The 11,416-nt window shown below is 43.3% G+C and overlaps 1 protein-coding gene across 10 annotated transcripts in view; it reads right to left on the minus strand.

Moving 5' to 3' along the window:
- Positions 1–11,416, minus strand: part of ZMIZ1 (zinc finger MIZ-type containing 1) — a 338,869-nt gene that overhangs the window by 19,485 nt on the left and 307,968 nt on the right. For 9 of the 10 annotated variants that reach the window (XM_078783818.1, XM_078783816.1, XM_078783815.1 and 6 more), the window contains 7 exons: positions 11,088–11,193; positions 8,990–9,147; positions 4,908–4,975; positions 3,677–3,745; positions 1,378–1,586; positions 1,123–1,247; positions 426–641 (listed from right to left, as the gene is read on the minus strand). In XM_078783818.1, coding sequence (XP_078639944.1) covers positions 426–641; positions 1,123–1,247; positions 1,378–1,586; positions 3,677–3,745; positions 4,908–4,975; positions 8,990–9,147; positions 11,088–11,193 — 951 coding nt within the window. The remainder of the gene's footprint in view (positions 1–425; positions 642–1,122; positions 1,248–1,377; positions 1,587–3,676; positions 3,746–4,907; positions 4,976–8,989; positions 9,148–11,087; positions 11,194–11,416) is intronic. The other variant, XM_078783821.1, reaches the window with a different exon arrangement.

Raw genomic sequence — 11,416 nt, forward strand, 5'->3', positions numbered from 1 at the left:
CATGAAGCAAGTCTTTGTTTCTTTATAATCAATGCACCACGGGCACAAAGCAAATCAAATTACCTGAGCAGTACTATCTTTTTTAATTATTGTGTCTAAGGTTGAAGGCAGAGCTTATACATGTAGTACGTGTCGGACATTAGGAGACGTCATTGTATCTTTACATCAATTGCAAAAACATTAGGACGCAATCCACAATAATCAGCATCATGAGCCATGCGCTCAGAGAGGAACGTCATAATGCCAACTCTGTTAAATCCATCGTATTAACTTTCAAATCGTACCGATGTATCGGCGTACATTTTTACCTGGAAGGAGTTCATATCACTGACAACGGAATTCCAACAACCCCATCATGGTTATTTGAATCCATCATGCAATTTATGAATAAAAAGAATATGGATGAAACAACCGTCACAACTCACATCCAGTGAGGGTTCTGGAACTTCAGGGGTGGCTTGCCCTCCTGGGGGTCCATCCATTCCAGGTGGAAAGGTGAGCTCCCCGTGGGGGTGGTTCGGTGCAGGAAGGGGGGGCTGGCCACCTGTTCCATGGTGAAGTAGTGCTTGATTGGCTGGTGGAAGGGGCAGGCCTTGCTGCAAAGCATTGTGGGGAGGTTCAGGTGCCTGATGAGGCAGCATCTGTGGGTAAATGAGTTTCTTAGTGGTCAAAAATAATTATTCCCTGCGTCCTCTCCACTCCCACCCCTTCCCCTTAATCTCCTTCTTCCTCATGAGCATGTTTCCTCCAAGGGTCCCTCCGTCGTGTCCATCTACCTTGCTTTTGATGTCCCTTCCCCCTGTCCCCCATTATACTATGTTCTCCTTGTTGTGTTACATTGGGATCTGTTGGGTTCGTCCTCTGTGTTCCAGCTCCTCGACAAGCCTAGACTTCATGTCTAAAAATAAAAATGCCGATGAACTGAAGCTTTAATTTGGAAAAATATAAGCAAGGAAAGCTAAAGTGAGTCGATAATGCAATCACATTTCCATCGCACGAGCCAAAATCTGCATTAGATATCTGCCTAATACTTGTATGCAAGGTTAACCTGCTTGATATTAGAAGAGCCAATCAAATACTATCTGGCCAATGAAAGTAGTGACGCAGTGAATTAACAAATACCTGATCAGACATCCCATCCGGTGGGTGAGACAATTGTTGACCATTCACAAAATCAGTGAGGGCAGGAGCTGCTGGGTTTCCCTGAGGAAATTCGCCGAAAGGGGCCTGCCCAGTGTAATTGTTTGCTGAGGAAATTGGGATAAAAGGGAGCCGAGTGAGTGATGGAAATTGCACTTCATTAAAGCATTCAGAAGTTGTTAGTGGAAGAAATAGTGAGCGATTGACAGAGAAAAGAGTAATGGCATCCATCCGTACATTGGTTCATGTATTCGTTCATGTATGCTGGAGGACCTAGGGCCGCGATCGTTTCCATGACGTTGGGAAGTGCCGTCTGCCCGGGACTCGTAGGCTTTAGCCGCTTGGCAAGTGGACCGTCGGGGTCCTCCTTCACGTGCACGTCGGACTTTACGGGCACCGCGCGCCATGAACACGTTGGATCTATAGTCACTTCTTCAACCTCTGTGCTGCATGCATACACAAATCAACAAAAGCAAATTCACAACATTCAAATTGGAATCTGTCTTGTACACGTACACTGTCCTCTTCATAAACAGCTTTAATAAACGTGTGTAACATTTATATATTCCCTTATATCTACCAGCTTTATATATTTCTTTCCTGGAAGTCCTTGGTGTCCTTGCGTTTTATACCTATCCTGCCTCCCCCCAGGCCCTCTCCCTCCCACACATCTCCCGATGTCCCTGCTCTCAAATATTGTGTTTGTGTGCTTCCTCCCCTTCTCTCCCCATCTTGTCGACCGCTCCCCTTTTTATATACTTTGTTTGCTTGTTTGTTTGATAAATGCTAGCTCTTTCACGAGCCTCGACTCTGTATACAAAAGAAGAAGAAGAAAAAAAAAAAAGACCAAGTCATCTATACGTTTTTACTTGATATTGTTTCATACGTATATTCATGACCGAGCTGAAACTCTTTCCCTGTGATTAACTATATACTCTGTGACATTTCAGAGGGAAGAATGCAGATCAATTATCCCAATGCTTTTTGAAAAAAACTAAGGCGATATTGTAATCAGCTCCGTCTGTCTGTCTGTCACGCTATTTACTTCTAAACAGTTTGACAGAAATTCACGAAACTTGGTAGTTATGATGACTACATGGCAAGAAGGTGTGAGGGCAGTATCATTTTTGCCCTCCCCCCTCCCTCACTCCCCCTGGAGACTTTTGGACGGGGTCAAAAGTTCAAAAAACAAAAGATGCAATTATGGGTAGATTGTTAAACATTTCTTGATGAAACTTTGTGTAGGAAATCAACATTGTGAGATGCATGAAATATGTAACGATTTTTTGGATTTGACCCTTGGTTCATGCGCCCCAAGTGGGTGGGGACTCATGCATAGCAATCAAAACAGGAAAAAAAATTAACTCAAAATTTGATATTGGGTCATTCCGTGTGGAACTGTTTGCATCTTTCAACTTTGCATTAAGTGGGAAGCATGGGGATTTGCGATAAAGGGGGAAGCATGGGGCGTGGCATCGACTTCGCTCTAATATAAATTGCATTGACTTCATCTGCAGTTATATTTTGTGTCGACGTATAAACATTCCAGTTTGGGGAAAAAAATTTCAATACGGCTGTTTTATATGATGGGAAACATTTTGTGCAAATATTATGTCTGCATAAACAAAAGTAAAATCCAAGCTCACTAGATTCTTTTTTAGAAAATTTCCTTTCCGAATTATATTTCTATTTCGTTCCAAGTGAAATATTTGAAGCTAAAGAGGAAGAAAATAAAGATGATGCATTTTCTGCTTTCCTAAAGCTTCTGCACAGTATTTCTTCATCAATCCAAGGCTATGGCTGGGTTTCTAATGGCCTTATCAAGGGGCAAGCATTAAATAAGTGACAAGTAGAGAATAAATAACAGCATTGGATGGATTATGACTCTTGAGTCCAATGAAGAAGACTGAAAAGATTACTCATCGGCATCACCTGCTTTTTGTGCGCTGCACTTGCAGGAATGAGCTGCAGCAAGCACCATTTGTTTTGGAAAGTATACACAGGCCACTTGTGCATGCACTCATTATGAACCACCTTTAGAGGCCATTTTTCCCCGCAGAGCGGGGGTTGGCCTTTTTCCGGCACTATGGTCCCCTTTTTTGAAGCAATGTTTTATGGCCGGATGCTTTTCCTGCCGCCAACGCTGTTAGTCGCCTTTTGTGGCACACAGGGAATTACCAGTGAGCTGGTACTCAATTTGCCGACCTCGGAAGGATGACAGGCTGAGTCAACCCCCCTGGAGTTAATTCAGCGATCGACCGGGATTCGAACCCAGGATCCTCGGATCCCAAGCCGGCACCCTAACCGCTAAGCCAACACCAGGCTTTCTACGGTCACTCATTATCATAACAAAATTTCACGTATTGCACTTCAATGGTGTTCCAGCTTTTAGAAACCCAGAAGCAACTCCAGTATGATGCTATTCCAAGTATCTTACCGATATCATACGAAATCAAAGTCAAGAAAAGCAAGTGCACATACAGTACAAGGTAACTGTGCAGTTGCTTTGGAGTTAAAAATAAAACGCTTTACATACTTCTGGATAGCGTTGAGGATTCCCCACATGTATTGGTCGACCTCCAGACCTTCTAACAAAGCTGTCTTACTGCAGGAAAACACACAAGCACATTTAGTAGCATGGCAATTATAACGGAAACTACAATGGCAATAAAAGGGGGGCAAAAGTTCGAAAATCGTTATTAAATAATCCAGAACAGTAATCATCAATATAAAACACTTTGTACAACTTCATGAACGATACTACATCTCATGATTTGTAAAGAAATCTCACTTTAATTATCCATTCATTATACAAACTTCATCATCAGAATAGAAAATTGACATATGCCCGTGTCATGGACTAATCATTTATGGAGAAATGTGATGGCTTTGCAAGCTAAAGTACACACAGAGAATTCCTTTTGTTCATCGCATTATCGATAAGTTTTATCGAACTTGCACCTGCGTTCCGAGGAACTTGTACCCCTGGTGAAATGTTTATCCATCTGTGTCTGTTGACAATCTCAACCTTCCTTCATAATCCAAATGGTGGGTGTTTTGATAAAACTCGGCAAACTCATTATTGAGGTCATTCTTGAATTTGGTATTGGGCTGACAGATACTTGGCCTAGAGGTACGCACACTCTCCTCTGAGCTGTCTAGTCTGTGTTCGGAATCCGACCCAACTATAAACTGTGTTTCGTAGGCCGGGCGATTCATCGATGTGTGTGCCGTCCCTCAGATGGATGTTAAACGAGCGTCCCATCTGCAAGCATCAGTTGGTGGACGTTAAATATCCCATGGTGTCCTGCGAGAAGAGTCGGCAAGCTATTGCCGTAACCCTGAACAAATTACAAATTCCTGCCCGAACGAGCAGAGGGCATTGCATCGGTGGCACAGCCACGCCCTCAGCCAACGATGCTACCCCACAACCTTGTGCTGCATGTGAACAAAGAAGAAGAAGTATGGTGTTTCAATCAAACTTGGTAATCCCCATTCTTCCTGAATCACACAGTGGAGCTGTGTCAAATGGTCAGACTAGGGTGAGCATGGCATCATTAAATAAAGCCTCCGGCCACCTTCGGGGACTGAGGCATAAAAAAACAATCTCTATTGCTTTAACATACAATGTGCATGTGAATGTATATTATAAGATGTTGTACCTTTAATCCATTTATATCAAGCCGTTTTATGTTTGAAACAAATAGAGAACAGGTATTGAAAACATGAACTGCTGTTGCTGAGCTTAATCAGCAAAACTAACTTACTTGCAGACAGGACAACGCCAGGTTCCCCGCTCACAGTTTAGTTGCAAATATGACTCGAGGTCAAAACACTGCGTGCGAAGAAAGATATGCAGACACACAGACAAACCACGTGATATTACTCAACCATTCAAACCTTTTCTCTCAAACATGAATGTTTACTCATGACATGGTCACCATTTGGAAAAAGTAAATAAGGATGAGGCATCAATTAGTCCACACAAGGGAGAGAAACAGGTGCTAAATGGTTCAAGACATTTTTTGGAACACCTTGATTATGCAGACGATTTGGCACTCGTATCGAAAACATTTGAAGATATTGAAGAAGAAAAAAAACAAACATATCAAATGGAGACAAAATTAAAATTGTTTCATTCAACCACCAAGTCTGTCCTTTTAGAATGTTCAAGTCATAGAATTTTCAGCAGAAATGTCTATGAAAGATGCTTAAGATGTTTTGGCAAAATGAAATTTCGATCGAAGAAGCTAAGAAAAAGAATTGGTCAGAAAGACATTACAGAGAGATGACAGAAATAAATAGACACCTTAAATTTATTGATTTCATCTGTATAACGCAGTTTTACTCAGTGATTTGTACTAATATTTGACTATTTCTTTGTAGAAACGAGTTCCTGGGTCTTGTACGACAATTAACTATGCCGCAAACCCAGATAGCACACCAATTTTCCGATTTTCAAAGAGGACGAGTTGTTGGCCAATCGGAAGGTGGAGACAGCCAGCGTCAGATATCTCAGAACCTTGGCAATCCGCTTTCTACAGTCAATCGGATGATTGTGCAACTCACCCGCGATGGCAAGGAATCCACATCTTGCCGTTCTGGTTGGCCTCGGCCCTCAGAAAGGTGTCTTGGAGCTGTCAAGCGGTCCATTGAGAAAACTCCCCGTTGCAAGGCAGCATAGGCTGCAGAGGAGGTCCAAGTTAGCTCAAGAACTGCCGTGCGGTACCTTCATCAACTGGGCTACTATGGGAGAGCAGCTAGGAGAAAACCTCTGCTTAGACAGGCCAACATTCAAACGAGAAAGGAGTGTGCTGACGAGATGGCCAACAGACCCTTGGAGTTTAGGCAAACTGTCATTTTCTTTTTCAGATGAGTCCAAATTTGGGCCGGTGCTCCTGCCTCACACCGAGTTCGGCTTCACGCTGTTGAAACCAAAGCTTTCAGAATCATTGGAATCTCCCACGATGAAGCTAACTCCGAGGGCCTTTCACTCACTCACTCACCGCAGGCAGGTAGGCGGTCTTTCTGTCTTCTACCGACTCCGATCCGGCCAAGCTCCCCCAGCTCTATCTGTGCTCTGTCACCCAAATATTCCTACAGGTCGCACAAGATCTGCCAGCAACCCTCTTCTGGTGAAACTGCCAAAATCAAGACTCTCTGCTCACCTTCACTCTTTCATTCCTCTTTACTCCCGCCTCTGGAACAAACTCCCCCACTCTCTTCAATCCCACTCCTCCTTCCAGGTCTTTAAAACAGCTGTTCAGCACCATCTCTTATCTTCCCCCATCCAAAACCTTGATCTTTTCTACCCCCGTTAATTCACCCCAGGTCCACTTTTTTGAAATACCAACTTCTTTCCTGGAGGTCATAGCAGTGTCCATGTGTTTTATACCTCTCCCACCCCCCCCCACCCCTTCCCATGCCTCCTCCCCCCAAGCCCTCTCCACCCCCCCCACCCCCTACCCCACAGATCTCCCGATGTCCCTGCTCTCAAATGTTGTACTTGTGCGCTTCCCTCTCTCTCCCGATCTTGTCTCCCGCTCCCTTTATCATATGTTTTATGTGTCAGTTTGTCTTTTTGTGATCAATGTTAGCTCTTACACGAGCCTCAATCTTGTATACAAAAAATAACAACAAAAAAAACAACAAAAACAACAACAACAATTTGCTCAATTTTCTGACAGTGGACGCGTATGGATCTGGAGACTTCCCAGTCAAGAAATTTATTTGAACCGATTGCAGCCAACTGTCAAATACTGGTTTTTCGGTGATGGTGTGGGGAGCAATCTGGAGTGCTGGTCGGTCAGAGCTTGTGGAGTGTGTTGGCAACATCAACTCTACGATATGCATTTCTATCCTTGAGAATGGATTTCTCCCTGTCTTCTCCACTGGTCACATGGTCAAAAAACAACACTCTGTTTCTGGAAGATGGAGCTCCCTCCATGCCACACTGCAAAAAAGACCAATGAATGGCAGGACAGAAATGGGATCAAGCGACTTCCATGGCCAGGTCAGTCTCCTGACATGAATCCCATTGAACACCTCTGGGCCATAATGGATTGAACTGTGTGGAAAAAGTCCAGGAAACCAACATCATGGGCAGAATTGCTAAACCTTTTGCATGAAGTCTGGGCAGAAATCCCACAAGAGAAAATTTCTGAACTCGTTAGTTCTATGCCTGAAAGAGTAAAAGCGTTGAAATTTGCAAATGGCAAATCTACAAAATACTGGTGTATTATTACATTTGTGGGGGTAAATGATGGAATCCCACAGTAAAGATAGGATCGTACAGATATAGCATGGACCATGGACGCGTAGGAGACATCTCAATGTCTTTAAGTAGGGAAACTGGAGCTTAAGATTGTTTGTGTCTTCACACGAGGGGTGAAGCTGTGTTAACTAGATAGGGAATAAGGTTAGTTTTCCCCCAGTATGTGACTGCCCCCTGTGGCTTTTCCCTATGTTTTTACAACTACAACAAGGCCGACCATAAAAACCTCCATTTAAACAACAACCGTTTCCTGCAAGCCAGGCAGAGCCATTTGGCAAGTAAACCCGGCCTCCCCAAACTAATATTGAAAAAGACCACACCCCCAGAGTGGTACGAGGGGCGTGGAAGAGCAAAGCCGGCAGGCCATACCCCGAGCTTTGTGATTGGTCAAGGAGACAAGGGGTGATCGGTGGAACTCGGCCATTGGTCGGTGTGATGTGATGTAGAAGGTTCCAGTGAGAAATGACGGTTGGAAACAGAGTCTCTCTCTCTCGGTGTTTTTTGCTCGAAGAGGAAGGTTGGCCATCTTTGGTTTGCGCCTGTGAAGAGAAGGCTGGGCTTTGTGGTGCACTTTTGAAGAAAGTGAGGAGCTCTTGGCTGTGTGGGCAGCATTGTGAGGGAGGTTTTGGCTGTGGTGCTCTTCGGAGGCGAAGGAGGCCGTCATATCTGCTTGCTTCTCACCGGTGGCTGCTAGGCACGCGACTCCACGGCCATCTTGTGCACTTCCCGCCTGTAGGGCTTCGAGCTTCAATGACTACCAAGCTCCTAAAAGTCCTCGTTGGGGCCAAAGCTGAGTGCCAGTCGGCTAAAGGGATTTTATTTTATATTTTATCTGTCCCCTCGTCTGTATTCAAGACTGTATGTGGTGGTACCTCGGGTAGGAAATTAAGTTACCTCAGCCTTTATTTCGATATTTTCATTTCTTCATTTATTTACATTAAAATCATTATTGTTGAATTATCTTTGTCGTGTTTGCATGTTTTGTGAGTTCCGGATTAAACCAGTGTGCTTCTGTTCAGGTAAGCGCTTCACAGCCTTCCCTCTACACGCGACAAACCAACCACCAAATTTGGCTGTCTGCCTCGGAATTAAGGACCGTTCAGGCTATTCGTCCAAGGCTGGTGTTCATCGGCTATGGACACGACAGTATGTATTAAAATGGATCAAATGTACTTCAAATGTTCAATAAATAAGTTTATTTAAAAATAATGGTGTCTATTTACTTCTATCATGTCTGTGTTTTAGAGAAGATAAAGCAAAGAAAGTGGAGGTAGATAGGCCTGGGCATGTCTGAAGAAAAGGAGTCAATTTGACAAGATAATCCATATTTTGGACAACATGAAAAAGGAAGGTTGGATGACCAAAAAATACTCGGAGAAGGCCGTTGGAACAAAAGCTGAAATAATGCAATGGCATGAACATCGAAAAAGAAGAAACGTTATATCCAAGAACAGAGATTGCTGGAGGGATTTGGTGTCAGCCATACACGTTTTTGGATACAAAGTGGATAAATGAAATGAAATTAACAATTAGAAAACTTGTCAGAGTGCATGAGAATGAGGCACAAGTGATTACCTGCACGTGTTTACAGTCTTGTCCTCGGGCTGGCAGCTGGATGCGACGGAAGGTGATGGGACACTTCAAGGAGACTTTAATCGCTGTTTGCTCAACTCCATCCTCTCCATTGAGGCCCCCACCTGAGGAAACTGCCACGCTAGAAAAGTTTCGTTTTACTGGGGAAGAGAATGGAAGGGGAAGATGGAAAGGGGAGTGGAAAGAACATGAAGGGAAGTCCTTGCAGTGTCCATATGTTTTATACCTCCACCCTCCCTTCCCATTCCCCCCCCCCCCCCAAGCCCTCTCCCTCCCACAGATCTCTCGATGTCCCTGCTCTCAAATGTTGTGTTTGTGTCCTTCCCCCTCTCTCCCTATCTTTTCTACCGCTCCCCTTATTATATGTTTTATGTGTCGATCTGTCTTTCTGTGTGATTAATGTTAGCTCTTTCACGAGCCTCGATCTTGTATACAAAAAAAAAGAAAAAAAAAAAGGGGATGGGTGAAGGCGTGGCATTTATTATATACCCAGCTGCAACTGATTCTCGATGACTACATCAGCTCTTTCACCAACATACAATTGTGTGCGATGTTGCTTGTTGGTAAAACACCAGTGGTTAAGAAAAATGCAATATTGATTGTAAAGCATATTTAAGTATATAATTTCAATTATAAATAGATGGTTAGAGATCAATTCTGTATTAACTAGAACAAATAAATAGCACACGGTAGAGCACATACCTCTGCCAGGTTGAACAGTTTACATTTTGTATCCCACTGCAGGCCAGATCTGGATCCAGACCTTAACCAAAATCTAATTGGCTTGTTCTTGTCACCTCCGCCAACACATCCACAATGTTCTGTCATAACCCGTCCAATATATATATAAAATATAACCACCTTTAGAGGCCATTTTTCCCCGCAAAGCGGGGGTTGGCCTTTTTCGGGAACCGTGGTTGTTGTTGTTTTTCGGTCCCCTATTTGAAGCAATGTTTTACGGCCGGATGCCCTTCCTGACGCCAACCCTTTTTGCCGCCTTTAACGACAAACAGGGAATTACCAGTGAACTGGTACTCAATTAGCCGACCTTGGAAGGATGACAGGCTGAGTCAACCCCCCCTGGCGTTAATTCAGCGATCGACCGGGATTCGAACCCAGGATCCTAGGATCCTAAACCGGCACCCTAGCCGCTAGCCCAAAACCAGGGATTATACTATTCAATCCAATCAATCAATCCAATCAATCAATCCAACAATACCAAGCAGGTCCAATACTATTCTAAATATCATGCTATACTGTATATTGTTTTTGACCCCATCTTTCAATGGTAAAAATACCACTAAAAAAAACCTAAAAAATATATCTGGATCTTTACTAAAATCGAATCAATTCGTTATTGTAGCACACACAACCAGTCCACCAAGTTTCATCCAAATCCATCCATAACTTTTTGAGAAATCCTGCTCACAGACAGACAAACAGTGGTGAAAACATAACCTCCGTTCACCTTTGTTGGTGGAGGTAAAAAACGTCAATGAATGAGAAAAGTGTTAAAAATGTTAACCAATTGAGAAAAGAAGGGCGGAAATAAAGACAGCACCATGAAATAAACTTGTCTGTCAAACTCACAGCCTGCCACTGTGTCATGTGTTGTTGTCTTTTTTTTTTTTGTATACTAAGTCGAGGCTCATGTAAGAGCTAACACATGGAACTTATAATAAAGGGAGTGGGAGACAAGAGGGAGAGAGAGAGGGAAACAACAACAGTAATGAACAGGGTCATCGGGAGATCTGTGGAAGGGAGAGGGCTGAGGCGGGGTACATGGGATAAATAAGATGAACACTACAAGGACTTTCAGGAAAGAAAACGGAATTTGAAGAAGGTGGATTTGGGATGGATTAATGGGGATATAATGGGTTGTGTGAACAATGGTTTGACACTGTATCATATGTGAACAATAATTTGGTGAGCATATGCAACGAAATGTGCAAGAAGCAGGGCCAGAAGCTGTTAAGGAGGGCAGCTAAGGGAAAAGCTGGTGAGGAGGTCATTGGCGCACAGGTCAAAATCCAAGTGGACGAAATGGCAGGGGAATAGGAAATAAGGCAAATGATCTCACTTTTGGTGATGCAATGTTCAGCAGGAAGCAAGCGCTTCTTCAAGAGGCCTTGCAATACAGAGCGTACAGTGGGTCGATGCACCAGCTGGAGCACGAACAGGTGAGACTGCCCAATAGAGAGAGGTAAAAACAAAAACTAGAAAATACAATTAGATGCGAACAGCTGGAGCACTAACAGGTGTGACTGTATATATATATATATATATATATATATATATATATATATATATATATATATATATATATATATATATATATATATATAGAGAGAGAGAGAGAGAGAGAGAGAGAGAGAGAGAGAGATAGAGAGAGAGAGATAGAGAGATAGA

Source organism: Myxine glutinosa, chromosome 8 (assembly GCF_964187855.1).
Source record: "Myxine glutinosa chromosome 8, kmMyxGlut1.1, whole genome shotgun sequence".
In the NCBI taxonomy this organism is placed as follows: Eukaryota; Metazoa; Chordata; class Myxini; order Myxiniformes; family Myxinidae; genus Myxine; species Myxine glutinosa.